This window comes from Mobula hypostoma, chromosome 3, assembly GCF_963921235.1.
Source record: "Mobula hypostoma chromosome 3, sMobHyp1.1, whole genome shotgun sequence".
Lineage (NCBI taxonomy): Eukaryota > Metazoa > Chordata > Chondrichthyes > Myliobatiformes > Myliobatidae > Mobula > Mobula hypostoma.
This window is the reverse complement of record NC_086099.1, coordinates 12,625,095-12,644,909: the sequence shown is the minus strand read 5'-3', so window position 1 is coordinate 12,644,909 and position 19,815 is coordinate 12,625,095. Positions and strand designations below refer to the sequence as shown.

The window sequence follows — 19,815 nt, the reverse complement described above, 5'->3', positions numbered from 1 at the left end:
AGTTTGTGCTTAAGCCTACTAGGGGAAAGGCCATCTTAGATTAGGTGTTGTGTAATACCTCAGATCATACTAGGGAGCTTAACATAAAGGAACCCTTAGGAGGCAGTGATCATAATATGACTGAATTCATACTGCATTTTGAGAGGAAGAAGCATAAGTCACATGTATCTGTATCGGATGGAATAAAGGGAATTACAGAGGCATGACAGAGAAGCTTTCCCAGGTGGATTGCAAGAAGATACTGGCGGAATGATGGCAGAGCAGAGAAGGCTGAAGTTTCTGGGAATAACTCACAAGGTGCAGAATAGATATGTTCCACAGAAGTAGTTGTTCTCAAATGGCAGGTGTAGGCAACCATTGTTGACAAGTTAAGGACTGCATAAAAGCCAAGGAAAGGGCAAATAAGGTAGCAAAAGTGAGTGGGAAGTTGGATGATTGAGAAGCTTTTAAAATCCAACAAAAGGCAACTAAAAAAGTTATAATAAAGGAAAACATGAAATATGAAGGAAAACTAGCTAAGAAAATAAAGCAGGATGCTAAAAGGTTTTTTCAGTTATATAAAAAGTAAAAGGGGAGTGAATTGGACCACTGGAAAATGATGCTGGTAAGGTAGTAATGGGGGACAAAGAAATGGCAGATGAACTTACTGAGTACTTTGTATCAGTCTTCACTGTGGAAGACACTAGCAGTGTACCAGAAGTCCGTGAGTGTCAGGGAGCAGGAGTGAGTGCCATTGCTATTACATAGGAAAATGTGCAAGGCAAACTCAAAGGTCTTAAGGTAGATAAGACAACTGGACCAGATGGACTACATCCCAGAGTCCTGAGAGAGGTTGCTGAAGAGGTAACAGATGTATTGGTCATGATCTTTCCAGAATTACTTGATTCTAGCAAGGTCCGGGAGGACAGGAAAATTGCAAATGTCACTTCACTCTTTAAGAATGGAGGAAGGCAAAAGAAAGAAAATTTTAGGCCAGTTATTCTAACCTCGGTGGTTGGGAAAGTGCTGGAGTATATTATTAATGATAAGGTTTCCGGAAACTTGGAGACTAATGATAAAAGAAGTCGAAGTCAGCATGGCTTCTGTAAAGCGAAATTTTGCTTCACTAATCTGTTCGAGTTCTTTGAGAGAGTAACCAGCAGGGTTGTCAAAGGAGAGGCAGTGATTGTCATTTACTTGGACTTTCAAAAAGGTATTTGATAAGGTGCCACACATGCTGTTGAACAAGATAAAATCCCATGGCATTACAGGAAAGACACCGGCATGAATAGAGGAATGGCTGAGAGGCAGAAGGCAGCAAGTGGGAATAAAGGGGACCTTTTTCTGGTTGGCTACCAGTGACTAGTGGTGTTCCTCAGGGGTCAGAATTGGGACTGCTACTTTTCACATTGGTTGTCAATGATTTAGATAATGGAATCAATGGCTTTGTGGCAATACTTAAGACAAATTGGAAGAATGGGCAAAAAAGTGGCAGATGGCTGTGTACATACATCTATTGATGCTTCTGGACACATCCTCAGTGATGTTCCTGGAATCATTGGGTGTTTCGGGTCTTTCAACATCATACAACCTCCTCCAGGTGACCCACCCGGGGCTGATCAGACCCCAGCTTGTGTCCAGATGGCTAGCTACTTATGACTCCATGGCTCCCCTCTTTTGAGCCACAGCCATCTTGAGGCCCTCTCTGCCGCATCGGTGGTACTGCGGATGGCTCTCCTCTTCCTCTCTCCCTCGATGCCCAAAATGCTGAAGGCTCTAACTAAAGAACAGGCTACGAATCCTACGAAACACAGTGTTGGGAAATGTACAATAACGCAATTTGGTAGAAGGGACAATACTGCAGACTATTACCCAAACAGGAAGAATATTCAAACCTCAGAGGTACAGAGGAACTTGGGAGTCCTCGTGCAAGGCTCTCAGAAGGCTAATTTACAGGTTGAGTTTGTGGTAAAGAAGGCAAATGCAATCAATGTTGGTATTTATTTCAAGGGGAACAGAATATAAAAGAAGATAATGCTGAGGCTTAATAAGACACTAGTCAGGCCACACTTGGAATACTGTCAACAGTTTTGGGCCCCATATCTCAGAAAGGATGTGTTGTCATTGGAGAGACTCCAGAGGAGGTACATGAAGATGATTCTGGGAATGAAGGGTTTAAACATGTGAGGAGAGTTTGGGAGCTTCGGGCCTGTACTCACTGGAATTAGAAGAATGCATGATCTCATTGAAACCTACTGAATGGTGAAAAGACTAGATAAGGTGGATGTGCAGAGGATGTTTCCTATGGTGGGGGTATCCAGAACTTGAGGGCTTCCAATTTTGCATTTAAGATTTAAATGGTTATATAGGTTTATTAGCTTATGAATGCATCTGTTTTCTCAGCAGTTTTCAGCAGGGCCTGTGCTGATCCTTGTGTTAGTCAATTATATCCCTCAAAACCAGAGCAGCTTACAAGATTTCTTTGATTAGATTCAGGACACCCTTATCAAGCAAGTTCATTCCTTTGAACTCAAAACAATTAATGTCAGGCCTCACCAATGTAGAGGAGGCCATATCAGGAGTACCAGTTACAAAAGATGACCCCAGCAGACACTGAACGGCGGTGAGGTGAATGGGCAGCTATAGCATTTCTCTTATTTGCAAGGATAGATATTAGTGAGGAGGGACGAATGGACAGGGGAATTATGGAGGAAGTAATCCCTGCTGAAAGTGGAGAGTGGGGGGGAAGGAGTAAAGATGTATTTAACAGTAGGATCCCTTTGAAGATGGTGGAAGGTGTAGAGAATGATGTGTTGGATATGGAGGGTCATGGGGTGGTAAATGAGAACAAGAGGAACTCTTATTGCCATTAAGGATGCAGGAAGATGGGTACAGAACACTACAGCACAAACAGGCCAAATTATTAATCTGCTGAGTCCCACTGGCAGTCAAAGCTGCCCAACACATCACTAGCACTAGCCTAACCACTGTCAAGGATACATATGCAGAAAGATGTTGAAAAAGGGTCAGTAACATCATGAAGGATCCCAACCACCCTGCTCATGGACTGTTTGTTCCACTCCCATTAGGGAGGAGGCTACATAGCATCCACATCAGGACCACCACTCAAAAACAGTTACTTTCCCCAAGCAGTAAAGCTGATCAACACCTCCACCCATTAGCCACTCCTGTGCTCAATGTCACTTTATGGATGTACAATCATTGTATATAAGCTATCATATGTATTTATATTTATTGCACTTCTTTTATAATTTGTGTTCTGTATCTTATTTGTTTTCCTTTTGTGGGGCATCAGATTCTGAATAACAATTATTTCATTCTCCTTTACACTTATTCTGGAAACGACATTAAACAATCTCGAATCTTTTAACATCATTTCATACCACCAGGAAATTATCTGCTTAACACATTTGTCACGAATCACAAAAATATTATGGATGATCAGGCCCATGTTAATGTGTCTGTCCAAAAGATTAAATTTATCCGATTGCAGCATCCAATTGTGTTTTACTGAACATGTGGGCTTAACTACATTTTAGAATAACAGCTCAAATGCTTAACAATGCAAATATTGAGAACAACAAGTAAATACAGTAATGTCACTGATCCTTCAGATGATCCCAACTATGATTAACAATTTGCAATTGGGAAAAGAACTTTATTTTAGTCTTAAAACAAAGTATGAGAGTATCTGTAAAATCTATGAATAAATTTGGATTTTATTTGTAAACTTCATTTACAATCAGCAACAAATTTGCATACACCAAACCCAAAAAAAAGGAAGCTGTGCACAATACATAGATAATAACCTGATCTAGGGAAAAAAGTAATACTACCTTATTCTGAGATTTACTAGAACCAGGGGACATGCCCTCAAGATTCGGGGGAGTAGATTTAGGACAGAGATGAGGAGGAACTATTTTTCCCAGAGAGTGGTGAATCTATGGAATTCTCTGCCCAATGAAGCAGTGGAGGCTACCTCAGTAAATATATTTAAGACAAGGTTGGATTGATTTTTACATAGTATGGGAATTAAGGGTTATAGGGAAAAGGCAGGTAGGTGGAGATGAGTCCATGGCCAAGTCAGCCATGATCTTATTGAATGATGGAGCAGGCTTAATGAGCCAGATGGCCTACTCCTGCTCCTCTTCCTTATGTTCTTATTTTAAATCTACAAATTGAGTAGTTATTGCGAATAAGTTCCAAAGTAATACCTGGAATGGTGAAATTCTAGTTTTTTTTTAGTGATAGTGTGGAGTAGGCCCTTCCGACCCTTCAAGACATGCTGCCCCAACAACGGCACATCCCAAATTAACCCTAACCTAATCATGGGACAATTTATGACAACCAATTAATCTACCCGGTACGTCTTTGGACTGTAGAAGGAAACTGGAGCTCCCAGGGAAAACCCACACATTCCACAGGGATAACATACAGAAACTCCTTCCAGAACGGTGCCAGAATTGAACTCCAAAATGCCCCAAGCTTTAATAGCATCACACTAACCGCAATGCTAGCCTGGAGCCCATCGAACTAGTTAACTAGAAGATGCTGCAAGAATTTTTGTGTTTCATTATTCTGTTTGAGAGTATGAATGACATTTTGCTATTTTACTGCTTGTCAGTTGTTTTTTGCCCCAGTTAACCAAGATTACAATTCCGGAGAGGATTTTTTTTTAATCAATATTAAAGCTACAAATACCATACAATACATAGCCCTAGTGATGCCGTAGCATCCCCTGCTGGTTAATTGTAAAGACTGCAAAAAACACATTCTCCAACAAAGAAAACTAACTGCATCAATTTCTGTAAATAATGCTGAAATATTGCTGCTATTAAAATAAATAAGCAATGAAATACTACTTCCCCTAACTGTTCATATAACATTTACTCCTGTCCTCCAAGCATTGACAAGTAAGTGCGAATTTCACTAATCATATTAAAATAGACACTATATCAGGTCTACCAATGGCAATGCTGCTTTGTCATTTCACATCTCAGCAGACATTTTCAAATTGCATCAACCCTGGTCCTTATGAAATGCAGTAGCTCAAAAGAATACATTTCAGTGTATTTCAAGTTGTTAAAATCTGTGTCTAACAAAAAACGTAATTTATAAAATCCATATTGAAAAAGGAAAAATTCAAATAGTCAAAATTTGAATAAAATGTTTTCTATTCAAATGTATTTCCTTCTTAAAAAGCATACACTAACCTACAATGTTACTTTAATTGCTCATTCATGTCAAATCTATGTGTGGGATTTTCCTTTGTATAAATTGGTTATATTTTTCTGTAAAACAAATGTGTGTTTAATTTTGGATTGCTCCAAGAGCCACCGGGTGGCTACTTTTGAATTCTAAGAAGGGTATATTCGTAAACTAGGTTGCTGAAGAGCTACTTCTGACTTTTCTACATAATTCACCATCAATTTTTCATCCTTTCAGCTCCCTTACCACAAGCGACACATCCTTCTATTGGGCAGTTAACTATTCATTCATTCAGATGTACAGCACAGAACAGGACCTTCGGCCACAATGAGCCTTAACTCCCAGCAACACTCTTATTTAATCTTAGCCTAATTACAGGACCATTTAGATTAGATTAGATTCAACTTTATTGTTATTGTGCCAAGTACAGATACAAAGCCAATGAAATGCAGTTAGTATCTAACCAGAAATGCAAAGAATAGTGTTATTTACAAAATAAATGCGAATAAAAAGTAAGTGCTACGGCACACAAATATAAAAGTACTGACACAGCACAATATGGGTGCAATACTGCTTAGCGCTGTGATGTGAGGTTCAGCAGGGTCACAGCCTCAGGGAAGAAGCTCTTCTTGTGCCTGTTGGTGCAGGAGCGGAGGCTCCTGTAGCACCTACCAGATGGCAGGAGAGTAAAAAGTCCATGGTTAGGGTGAAATGCATCCTTGATAATGCTTTTCGCTCTGCCCAGGCAGAGCTTATGGCAGATGTTCTCAATGGTAGGAAATTGGGTGCCAATAATCCGCTGGGCAGTTTTTACCACACGTTGGAGTGCTTTGTGGTCCAATACGGGACAATTGCCATACCACACTGAGATGCAGTTGGTGAATATGCTCTCAACGGTACAGCGGTAAAAGTCCGTCAGTATCCTGGAACAATTAATTAATCTATGGTACATCTTTGGAATGTGGGAGGAAACCAGAGCACCCAGAGGAAACCCATGAAGTCACGGGAAGAACGTATAAACTTCTTACAGGATTGAACTCCAAATTCCTGAATGGCCTGAGTTGTAATATCGATGTGCTAACTGCTATGTAACAATGGCACCCCCAATTATTTCTCATAATCCATGTCTCCAAAAACACTGGTATCACCTTTTTGGTGAAGGGAATAAGTAATATTAAGATAAAATGCCATTGTTAATAAACTCAGAGTATGGATCATGCGCAGGCAGAATGGATTAGTTTAATTTAACATCATGTACAGCTATTGTGCGCCAATGGGCCTTTTCCTGTGCTGTACTGCTCTATGTTCCAACATCTTCAGTTGGCTCTAAAAGTCTGACTGTGAAACTTCAATTTTACCTTCCTGTTGTTGCTGATACTGACAGAACTTATGCACCAAGAAAATTATCATCTCCATTTCTCTTCACACAGATCCATCTAACCACAGATGTAGAGTGCTTTGAGCATTTTCTGTTTTATTTCAGATTTCTAGCATGAGTTTCTTTTTTGTTCTGCTGCCATCTTGAGGACCTTTTCCATATCTTTTCTTTTCTTTGAAAAATAATTCTTCCTCGCACTGATCAATGTCCTGCTTTGAACACAATTTTAAACTTAAAATTCAAGTTCAAGCTTATTGTCTTCTGATTGTATATACAGCCAAATGAAACAACATTCCTCCAGACCGTGATGCACCCACAAAACATATCAGACAGAGCACAGAAAACAAAATATTACGACAAATAAGTTAATAAAATATGATTCAAATGCATGTAGTGCACAGCACAGGTAAAGAGTAAACTGTTTGTTGCCCTAGTGAATAGACCTCAGAGGTGGCAGGATATTCATTAGTCTCACAGCCAGAGCAGAGAAGTTGTCACCCAGGCCGGCAGCCCTAGCCCTAATACAAGTTTCCTTTAGAACAGAGAGGAGAGGAATTTCTTAATCAGTGGGTGGAGAAGCTGTGGATTTCATTGCTAAACATCTGTGGAAGCCAAGTCACGGGCTATATTTAAAGCGGAGACTGATAGGTTCTCAATTTGTATGGGGTTACAGGGAGAAGGCAGGAGAATGGGGTTGAGAGGGATATCAGCCATGATGAAAGGGTGGAACAGACTTGATGAGCCAAATGACCTAATTCTGCTCTCATGTCTTTCTAATGGTCTAATATCATTACGTCCATTATTAACCATAAATTTTCATCTGAACATATGACAGTGGCAATCACTGAAATACTTCAGCAAGACGAAGGACAAGACTGGGTGCTTAACATTCTTGGTTTCAAAGTATCCAGCTTCGAAGAAGAGCAAGAGAAAAGTAGGCAGACAGTAATACTGATTAAAGAAGATGTTATGAGTTGGAGAGAGAGAAGATGTCCAAGTAAAAGGCAGTATCAATTTGTTCATGTAATTTTTTTTTTAAATCATGACTAAGTATTTTCTCTGAGCTAACAAATAGTGGCTGAGATAGAGGGGCAAATATGCTGAGCATTTACAGAGATTTACAAGAGCAGGACATCAGGGACCCTCAAATACTGATATTAATTGGGATAACATTAGAGTAAAGAGTGAAGGGAAGGAATTTCTGTTCCCAACAACTTTGTTTTCTGGAGGTATGGAAAGGAGACATTTCTGGACCTAAATCTTGGGACTAAAATAAGTAGACCATTTTTCAGTGAGAGAACATTTGGGAAACAAGGTGGTATCATTACAAATGGACAAGGCCATGAAGAAAACTACAGTCAATCTTCTTAATTACAATGGGATCGATTTCAAACTAGGATAAAGTGGAACCAAATTTACTGACAGATCAAATTCTAGGAGAATGATGGATATATTATCAGACGGAATGATTCTTTATGTGGGAATGGGTGGTAGAAGAACAAAAATGTGACCCTCAAGAGTAAAGGAGGTAGAACATCTGATGAAACAGGAAGATGTGATATTCCAGTCAGAGCAAGACTGAACATAGCAAGTTGAGAGGAGGATCAAAAAGAAAGCACAGGACTGGCATAGAATAAGAGACTAGATAGGCAATCAACATAACAATGAATCCAAAAGCTTTCTATAGATGACAAGTAGTAAGAGGTAAGAGGCAGGGATGTGTGATTAAAGTTCAGAAAGTTCAATGAACTCGGACAAGATTGTAACACTATATGAAAAAAGGATAATCATCAATACCTCAGAAGGACAGGCAGAAAAGATAATGGATCACATGAAAACCTGTAAAAGGGGTCAACTGGAAAAGTCACTAAATGGAATACATAGATTGCAGACCGGTTTACTACAATCTTCAAAACCTCCCGGGACATTGGGAAGGTGCCAGAAAGACAGAAAATTTCAAATATGACCCACTCAGTCAAAAAGTTCTAAGAACTATTACAATTTTTTCTGATACTATCCAGATGATTTAGACCTGGATGGCCAAATATGAAGAAATGAGAAAGGATTTAAAAACCCTGGATTGGGACAGGTTGTTCTCTGGCAAGGATGTGATTGGTAAGTGGGAGGCCTTCAAGGGAGAAATTTTGAGAGTGCAGTTTGTATGTTCCTGTCAGCATTAAAGGCAAAGTGAGTAAGAATAAGGAACCTTGGTTCTCAAGGGATATTGGAACTCTGATAAAGAAGAAGAGAGAGATGTATGACATGTATAGGAAACGGAGCAAATAAAGTGCTTGAGGAGTATAAAAAGTGCAAAAAAATACTTAAAAAAGAAATCAGGAGGGCTAAAAGAAGACAAGAGGTTGCTTTGGCAGTCAAGGTGAAGGATAATCCAAAGAGCTTCTACAGGTATATTAAGAGCAAAAGGATAGCAAGGGATAAAATTCGTCCTCTTGAAGATCAGAGTGGTCGGCTATGTATGGAACCAAAAGAGATGGGGGAGATCTTAAATGGGTTTTTTGCGTCTGTATTTACTAAAGAAACTGGCATGGAGTCAATGGGAATAAGGCAAACAAGTAGTGAGGTCATGGAACCTATACAGATTGAAGAGGAGGAGGTGCTTGCTATCTTGAAGCAAATCAGAGTAAATAATTCCCCAGGACCTGACAGGGTATTCCCTCGGACCTTGAAAGAGACTAGTGTTGAAATTGCAGGTGCCCTGGCAGATATATTTAAAATGTCAGTACAGGTGCACATTTCTCTATCCGAAATTCTGAAATCCAAAAAGCTCCGAAAACGGAAACTTCTCTCGCCAACAGCTGACGCCACTCAGGTGTGACGTGGCAGCACTAGCAGAGGCCGCCAGACATCAGTTGTGGCTCAGCGCTCCTACTGGTTACACATGCATTTGCTGTTCGCTGATATTTTGTGTTCACTGTTGACTTTGTGTTTAATTTCACTGTGAAAGCATCAAAAACAGCTGCAGATACCCCTATGGGTAACAATGAGAAAAGAGAAGGAATCTTCTCTATCAATAACGCAGAAAGTGGAGTTATTGCAGAAGCTTGATCGTGGTATGTCTGTGCAGCGTTTTACTGAAGAAAATAATGTCAGAACTACCGTTGTATATGATTTAAATAAACAGAAAGACAAGTTACTTAAGTTTTATAGTGACAGTGACGCTCTACATTTATTCCAATAAGTCAATTACCATGTGTTTGATTTGGTTCGTTTTAAGCCGTATATTTTTACGTTTTATTGAATGTTTTTGTTGGAAATAAAATTTCTTCTTGTCATTATTCCCTAAACAACACAGTATAACAATTATTTACATAGCATTTACATTGTATTAGGTATTATAAGTAATCTAAAGATGATTTAAAGTATACGGGAGGATGTGCGTAGGCTTGGTGCGCCGTTGGGTCCTAAAGTCCACTGCGCTGAGACAGGTTAAATAAGGGACTTGGGCATACGTGTTTTTTAGGTATCGGGGGGGGGGGGTCTGAAATACGAAAAATTCTGAATTCCGAAATGCAACTGGGCCCAAGGATTTTGGATAAGGGATTGTGGACCTGTACTGTATCTACGGGTGAGGTGCTGGAGGACTGGAGGATAGCTTATGTTGTTCCATTGTTTAAAAAGGGCTCTAAAAGTAATCTGGGAAATTACAGGCCAGTAAGTTTGATGTCAGTAGTAGGTACTAAGAGATAGGATCTACAAGTATTTGGATAGACTGGGACTTATTAGTGAGAGTCAACATGGCTTTGTGCGTGGTGGGTCATGTTTAACAAATCTTTTAGAGTTTTTCAAGGAGGTTACCAGGAAAGTGGATGAAGAGATGGCAGTGGATGCTGTCTACGTGGACTTCAGTAAGGCCTTTGACAAGGTCCCGCATGGGAGGTTAGTTAGGAAGATTCAGTCACTAGGTATACATGCAGAGGTAGTAAATTGGATTAGACATTAGCTCAATGGAAGAAGCCAGAGAGTGGTAGTGGAGAATTGCTTCTCAGAGTGGAGGCCTGTGACTAGTGGTATACCACAGGGATCAGTGCTGGGTCCATCGTTATTTGTCATCTATATCAATGATCTGGATGATAATGTGGTAAATTGGATCAGCAAATTTGCTGATGATACAAAGATTGGAGGTGTAGTGGACAGTGAGGAAGGTTTTCAAAGCTTGCAGAGGGATTTGGACCAGTTGGGAAAATAGGCTGAAAAATGGCAGATGGAGGTTAATACGACAACTGTGAGGTACTGCACTTTGGAAGGACAAACCAAGGTAGAACATACAAGGTAAATGGTAGGGCATTGAGGAGTGCAGTAGAACAGAGGGATCTGGGAATACAGATACAAAATTCCCTAAAAGTGGCGTCACAGGTAGATAGAGTCGTAAAGAGAGCTTTTGGTACATTGGCCTTTATAAATCAAAGTATTGAGTATAAGAGTTGGAATGTTATGGTGAGGCCAAATTTGGAGTATTGTGTGCAGTTTTGGTCACCAAATTACAGGAAGGATATTAATAAGATTGAAAGAGTGCAGAGAAGGTTTACAAGGATGTTGCTGGGACTTGAGAAACTGAGTTACAAAGAAAGGTTGAATAGTTTAGGACTTTATTCCCTGCAGCGTAGAAGAATGAGGGGAAATTTGACAGAGGTATATAAAATTATGATGGGTATAGATAGAATGAATGCAAGCAAGATTTTTCCACTGAGGCAAGGGGAGAACAAAACCAGAGGACATAGATTAAGGGTGAAGGGGAAATGTTTAAAGGGAACATTAGAGGAGGCTTCTTCACACAGAGAGTGGTGGGAGTGTGGAATGAGCTGCCAGACGAGGTGGTAAATGCGGGCTCACTTTTAACATTTAAGGAAAACTTGGACAGGTACATGGATCAGAGGTGTATAGAAGGATATGGTCCAGGTGCAGGTCAGTGGGACTAGGCAGGAAAATGAATGGGCACAACCAAGAAGGGCCAAAAGGCCTGTTTCTGTGCTGTAATGTTCTGTGGTTCTATGTGGAGGTAAACTTTCCATAAGCATAGATGACTCGAGATATATATAGATGACTTGATAATGCGGTAAATGATGTCGTATCTGTTAAATAGGGGCCGTGGACAATTTCTGATTTGATGGAGATAGACGTGAAAGCACAGAGGAACATCTGGAGAAATTTCTGAAACACCCGTCCGCTGCTGTCGTTACCATGTCGTTGGGAATCTTTCGGAGGGTGGGGCTCAAAATCCCCGGCCTTGCCTGCTTTTGGCGACCGAGAATGAGGTTGAATCGCTCGGACAGAGATGGCGCTCAGTACTTGGTGTCGGAGAGCCGATCGGAGGCTCGAAGTTTTCGGATGACTCAGAGTCGGATTGTGGTCGGCGTGGCAGGGAGAGTTTTTCTTCCCTCTCCCGTCTGTGTGAGATGTGGGACACTTGAGACACTTTGAACTTTACTGTGCTCACAGACCTTCTTCATCAAGTTATGGTATTGTGCACTGTTGTAACTATATGTATAATAATGTGGTTTTGTCAGTTTTTTCAGTCTTGGTTTGTCCTGTGCTTCTGTGATATCACATCGGAAGAAATAATGTATCATTTCTTAATGAATGCATGCATTACTAAATGACAATAAAAGGGGACTACATTCTTCATAACCTAAATGACGAAGATTGCGATAATGCACAAGAAGATGCAGAAAAGTTCAGAGAATGAGATTGCATGTGCTGAAATGCAAGTAATATAGTTTGGCAGAATAAATAAGAATAAAACAGCATACTGTGATTAAGTGGTGCAGTTTTAAAAGATATACAGAAACAGAGATCTGAATATTTGTGTACGAATCCTTACAGGAGACAAAATGCACTAATGCACCGATACGCAAGGCATACGGGATACTGGTTTTCACAAAATGTGGTATTGAACACAAAAAAAATAGAATATAAAAATAGAACAGATAGCAATGGGGGGGGGCATTCAGAAGTGCAACAGACTGCACATTGAGTGGTGTCACAACAAGCAGTATCAGTAAGACCAAGGAATTGATGATGGACTTCACAAAGGAGAAGTCAGACAGCATGCACCAGTCCTCACTGAGGGTTCAATGGTGGAAAGGGTGAGCAGCTTTAAGTTCTTGGGTGTCATCATCATCGAAGATCTATCCTGGGCACAACACATTAATGAAATCACAAAGGCAGCGTGCCTATGGCTCTACTTTTCAGCAGTTTAAGAAGATTTAGTATATCTGACTGGTTGTATCACAGTCCAAAGCACTGGATCACAAGAGGCTGCAGAGGTTGTAGACTCAGCCAGTTCCATTATGGGCTCAACCCAACCAAGACACCTTCAAGACACCAGGAAGGTGGCATCCATCATTAAGGACCCTAACCATCCAAGATATTGCTCCTGCTCATTACTACTATCATGGAAGAGGTAAAGAAGCCTGACGATTAACACTCAGTGATTCAAGAACAGTTTCTTCCTCTGCACCATCTTTCTGAACAGACTGGGAAGTCTACCTCATTATTCATTTTTTTAACTATTTCCTTATTTTGTAATTTATAATAAGTTTATGTCCTTGCACTGTACTGCTACTGCAAAACAATAAATTTCACATCATTCAAGACAGTGACAATAAACCTGATTCTGATTCTGAGGAGACGTGTGTCTCTTTCCACTTTAGGAATGATATGAAAATTCCAGAATGTGTAGAAAAGATTTACAAAAATGTTTTCTCAGATAGCAAATTTCAGAAACAAGGTTAGAAAGGAAGAGGCAAGGATAGAAAGCAGATTGAGAAGAGACTTGGTTCGAAGTGTTCAAGATCTTGATGGGCTTAAGGTAAACAGGTAGTTGTTCCCACTGGCACATGTTAAAGTGCCAAAGCACAAGGATATAAAATGTGCAAAGGATCACAGGTACATGCTTATTTTTGTCTTAGACTGAAGTTGTTTATATTTGGAACTCAATATATGCAATTTGGATGAGAATTGTCAATCAAGTTCTTCAAAATAAAATTGAATCATCAATTAAAATAATTACAGAGCAATGGAGGTGAATGGAATGGACTGAATTTCAACAAAGAGCCAAAACAAAATATGGGCCAAATGTCCTTTTGCTTTATATTTACTATAGATTCTAAAATACTCGCATTAAAAGCATAAAATTAGCATCCAAAACATAAGCAAAAGTTAAGAATCTGACAAATAAGTTGGGTTTCCTCCTCTTGTAGATTCCCCTTGTCTCTAATTCTAAGTTCTTTCCATTGTTATATTGTCATTAAGCCAAAGCTGATGTAGGGCATGGTGCCAACTTCATCACCAAAAGGCAGGACTTACAACAGTAGCACAAGTAAAATAGGCAAATTTTTGTATATTATACAAACCATCTCATTACATGAAAACAAAACTTCAAAATCTAACTTTTATATAAGCAAGCTTGACAGATTTAAATTAACAAGATCCAAATCCATAAGGTTAAATAACAGAAAATTAAGTTCCTTCAAGCTAGGCTTTTTTAATTTATTGATCTCTTGCTGGATATTCTGCATTACTTTGACTCAGAAACCTTGCTTTGATTCAATGAAGAATGGTCCAGGTACTTTGAGCTGCAAGAGTGTAGCTACAGCAAAAACATTGGTTTTACGTGTAGGAATAACAGGTCATTAAAAAGTACTGTTCTGAATAATTGAAGAGATTATTCAAAGTGACCAAATATTCCATATCAGAATCTACCAGTATAAAGTATAATTCATTTAAAACTCCAGCAGTGGCACAGGTCATATTTGGAAGGCAGCCTATATTTGGAAACTGGATTCAGATCTGGCTGCAGCTGATGACATGAAAGCCTTCTCTCACTGATACCTGGAAGACCCTGATTAAATCCACAGTGCAGTAATTTAAGATTGATAGATCATGTCAAGAGAACAGAGACCTTAGTTCTCAATCAAGTTCAGGTCGACACTAGAATCATTCTGTTTCCAGACTGAATGACCTTTATAAATGCACTGAAAAATTAAGGAAGCTGAAATATTGCACGAAATAAATAATTTACTTACTTAAATCTATTTGTTGAATAAAAAGTATTACTTACAGATTTATCCTTCCTGTCCGAAACATTATACAGTAGAGGTGGAATGGAATTTTCAATAGCTTTGCCAACATTGCTGCGGAATGACTCACTGGCTGGTAAACAGCTGTTGGGGAACAACAAGAAAGTACTTTTATTTCTTGTAAATCGTTACAATACATTGTACAATTTCTCAATCCAATACACTTTACTACAACATAGGTAAAAACACAACATAATTTTTGGGATTTTCTAACACAAAAAAGAGTTGAATGTACATTCAATTATATTCTTACTAATAAATTCAAAACTGTTTTACAGTAAGAACCTGTGATGGTAATATTTTTGGAGGTTACGACACTAATATCTAATGAGGGGCATATGAGATCCAAATACAAACAATGATATTATATTAATATCAATATATTATTATATATTAATATTATATATATTGCACTGATATAATGTTACAATTATATACTAGTAGTTGCACAATATTACAATTTGTACATTAGCCAAAATATACCATTCTAAATTTTAAATGATACATCATTAGATCCCATACATTCAATCTGTGGTTACTTTTCAAGGAATACAATACTGTGAAAAAGTCTTAACACGTATATATAGCTAGGGTGTCTCAGTATTCTTTCATAATATTGTATTTATCAACATAAAGCAAAGAGCAAATTAGTAAATCCGAAGGGAACAAAGGATACTGGGAATGGTGAGGGTGGAGGGCTGTGGGAGGGGTATGGGACAGGTGGCAGGAAAGGAGTGCTGGGGCAGGGGGTGATGTGGGTCCAGACACACCCAGCCAGCCCAGAGACAGCAAGCAAGGTCATTTGATTCCAAAACTTGGTTTGTTGATAATTACAGAATATCTCTCTGGTATGTCCTGCACCCTCCCCTCTCCTTTCTGCTGTTCCCATCCATGATTCCCCTCTCCCTGCCCACTTCCCACTCTCAGTCCACAATAGAGACCCATATCAGGATCGGGTTTATCATCACTCTCACGTCATGAAATTTGTACTTTTTGCAGCAGCAGTACAATACAATATATAAAATTACTACAGTACTGTGCAAAAGTTTTAGGCACCATATATATAATAATACTTTATTAATGCTGGGTGAGAAAGTCTGTGTGTCTGTGCGTGCGTGCGTGCGTGTGTGACTAAGACTTTGGCACAGTACTGTATGTGAAAAATACTGATTAACAATACCACAGTAAGGCAAAGTCCATTTTTACCTTAAATTTTTCAAATTTAATTAATATTCTTCTATGAAGACTGTCATTGATTGCCTTTTCATGATTTATTTATCCTTTATCCATCACACTCTTTAATGCTGAGAACATGCAGTCAGTTCCATGCACGATGACTGAAATAGACACTGGTATTGATCAGATCTGGACTGGAAAAATATGATGCAGCTGCAACACGATAGATGCACTGATGATAGAAGTCATGTGTCATTAGCAAATGAGAGCAGAGTAGCTTTGATATGACTAGGATCGTTAAAAGGCTTTGGTTGTTCATGGAACCATAAGTTTATAGGAGGATAAGGTTTTGTTTTGCTATTGCGTTGTTGTCGTTGCTTGTTTTGTTCTGCTGAACATTGTGGGCATAGTATATTGGGACCAGAATGTGCAGCGACACTTGCAGGCTGTCCCTATCACATCCCTAATTTGTGTCAGTTGTTAGTGCAAACAACATATTTCACTGTATGTTTCAACGTACATGACAAATAAATGAGTCCAATATCTAATAGGAAATGAAAAACCAACAAAGATCATCTATTGCTGAATATAACCATATAACAATTACAGCACAGAAACAGGCCATCTCGGCCCTTCTAGTCCATGCTGAACTCTTTCTCTCACCTAGTCCCACTAGTCACTACTTTAAAAATAAGTTTAAAATTTAAGATAAATACCTTGAAGGTAGTCGGTAGATAAAACTACTCCCATCTTCAGTCCAAATAACAACCTTATCAGCATCAATGAATTCACCCCCAGTCCAAGACTGGTCACCCTCACTGGATACTGAGCATAACAAGGAAAAGTCTCCTGCATCAAACACCTGGAGGATACAGCAAATAAATATAATGATGTAATTGAGTTATGTATCATTTTTTAAGAGCAAATTCCAGTGACTGGATGAAGATTTAAAATAAATTTGTGCCCACTCACTTTAACTAGAATCTTATTAAAAGTACGAAATAAAAAGCATCTAAATGACTAAGTGCTATACCTGAAACGCAATGCAGGGGACCACTTTGTCAATACCTTCACTCTGTCTGTCTCAAAAGGCTGGATTACCTGGAGGCTACCCATGTCAATTTGACTTCCCATTCCCATTGTGCCATGGCCTCCTCTACTGCCATGATGAAGCCAAACTCAGGTTGGAAAAGCAACACATATTCCCTGTGAGCATCCTCCAACCTGATGGCATAAACATTGATTTCTCTAACTGCCAGTAATTTCACCCCCTTTCTCTCTTTTTCCATTCTGCAATCTTGTTACCCCTTCTCTTCTGCTCACCTGTCCATCACCTCCCTCTGGTGCCCCTCCTTCTCTTTCTCCCATGGTCCACTGTCCTCTCCGATCAGATTCTTTCTTCTTCAGCCCTTTACCTCTTCAACCTGTCACCTCCCAGCTTCTCACTACACCCCCCATCCCCCTCACCTATTACCTGCCAGTTTGTCCTCCTTCACCTCTCCACACCTTCTTATACTGGCTTCTTCTCCCCTCTTTTCCAGTCCTGATAAAAGGTCTCGACCTAAAATGTCAACTGTTATTCCCCTCCATTGACACTGTCTGACTAGCAGAGTTCTTCAACATTGTGTGTGTGTTGCTAAATACTCTTGTGTCCTGTCTAGGTTCAGTTGTTGGCAACTTGCCTCTGAAGGGATGAGGCAATGGATTCAAGTCTTGGTTTATGTTGTCAACCAGATGTAACAGTAAATGCTAATCTCAAGATAAAATATCAATCTAAAGCTCTGTCTGTTACTCATGTTGATACAAATAACACGGCATCACTTCCAACAAGCGAGTTACAAACATAGAACATAACACCATAGTACAGGCCCTTCCATCCACAATGTTATGCTGACTCCTTAACCTACACCACGATCAATCTAAACCTTCCTTCTAACAGAACCGTCCATGTTTCTTTCATAAGACCATGAGATCTAGGAGCAGAATTAGGCCATTTGACCATCAAGTCTACTCCACCATTTCATCATGGCTGATCCATTTTTACTCTTAGCCCCAATCTCCTATCTCCCCCTGCCCATATCCCTTCATGCCCTGACCAATCAAGAAACTATCAACCTTTGCCTTAAATATATATAAAGACTTGGCCTCCACAGCTGCCTAAAGCAAAGAAATCCACAGATTTACCACTCTCTGGCTAAAGAAATTCCTCCTTATCTCCAGTCTAAAAGGACACCCCTCTATTCTGAGGCCGCGTCCTCTGGTCTTAGACTCTCCCACTTTAGGAAATATCCTCTCCACATCCACATGCCTACCTAACCACCCCATCAACTTGCACTTAATCGATGGACATGAACGCCAAGATCTCTCTGTGCCTCCACGCTTTTAAGAATCCTGCCAGTAACCCTGTAGTCTTCAAGTTCTACGTTTCAAAGCGAAGCAACAAGTGAAGCTATCCAGTATTTATTTCTATTAAATAAAATCACCAAAGCAGGCATCTTACCATTACCATGTTTTTGATCAAGCATACTTATGTGTAAATTAGGTGTCATATTTTATCGAGAAATTGGTAAAGACAAGGAAGAGAGAATCAGATAGTGCACTAGGAAAATATATAAAAATAGGCTTCAACAGTTTTCATTGTCATGCAAAAAGGAAAAGACTAGTGAGGACATAGGTGAGTCCTTACTCTTGGAAGCAGGTGAAGTTATAATGGAAAATACAGAAACAAATAAATTAAAACATACTCTTCATAGAAAATAGAAATAATTTCCAGAAATACAACAGAATGAAGGACTAATATTTAATTTTTAAAATAAAATGTATTAAAAATGTTTTGAGACTGAATTCCATTTATTCCCAAGTACCTGATGATCTACAACTGGAGTTTTCAAAGGACATAGCTATAGTTAGTAATCACCTTCATAGTTCTGGGATTTAACAAAGAAAAATAATGATCGACTATCAGTGGATTTCTTAAATGTGTGTCCAGTAGAATAGACAAGGAGGAAACAATTGATGTGGTTAATGCAGTTTTTCAGGAGGCTTTCCATTAGGCCCCACATAGGAGGTTTTTATTTTAATCAGTTGAGAAGTTATCAGACAGAACGCAGCACCATCATCAGTGACCCCCACCACCCAGGATGCGCTCTCTTCTTGCTGCTGCCATCAGGAAGGTGGTACAGGAGCCTCAGGACTCACACCACCAGGTTCAGGAACAGTTACTACCCCTCAGCCATCAAGCTCTTCAACCAAAGGGGATACCTTCACTCAACTTCACTAGCTCTATCATTGAAATGCTCCCACAACCTATAGACTCAATTTCAAGGACTTTTTATCTCATGTTCTCAATACTTATAATTTACTTATTTATTATTATTTCTTTCTTTTTGTACTTGCACAAGTTTTTGGCTTTTTCACAGTGGTTGAACGCCAAATTTGGTGCAGTCTTTCAATTGATACCGTTACGGTTATTATTCTACTGATTTATTGAGTATGCCTGTAAGAAAATAGATCACAGGGTTGTATATAGTGACATATTTGTACTTTGATAATAAATTTACATTGAGCTTTGAAGACACATAAAAATGAAAACACAAGAGAAGGACATCAGAGGCAGAAAATAGAAGGAAAGCAATCAAGTAAAATAGCATCTTGCACATGCAATGTTTCAAAAATAAACAGAAGTAAATTTATTGAAATTTGCATTTAACATTTTATCCCAAAACTTATTTTTATATCATAGCTGTGCTGCAAAACATCTTACCCTCCAATATTTGGAGCAAACCACCAAGAGTGATCGCTGCGTATATGTGCAAAACGAAATGCTCTGACAATTCAAACAGTAAATGGGCTTGGATTCTTCTTCAAAGACTGGTTCAGTATCCTACAAATGAGAATTAAAGAAAAACATTTTTGTACTGATCACTGGTTAAAATCAATTTAAAAATAACACAT

General features: G+C 39.2%; 1 protein-coding gene across 4 annotated transcripts in view; it reads right to left on the bottom strand.

The window, feature by feature from the left end:
• The window catches only part of LOC134343857 (WD repeat-containing protein 7), a 627,641-nt gene that overhangs the window by 546,894 nt on the left and 60,932 nt on the right, over positions 1-19,815 (bottom strand). For all 4 annotated transcript variants that reach the window (XM_063042658.1, XM_063042659.1, XM_063042660.1 and 1 more), the window contains exons 8-10: positions 19,625-19,744; positions 16,578-16,723; positions 14,667-14,769 (exon numbers count right to left, since the gene is read on the bottom strand). In XM_063042658.1, coding sequence (XP_062898728.1) covers positions 14,667-14,769; positions 16,578-16,723; positions 19,625-19,744 — 369 coding nt within the window. The remainder of the gene's footprint in view (positions 1-14,666; positions 14,770-16,577; positions 16,724-19,624; positions 19,745-19,815) is intronic.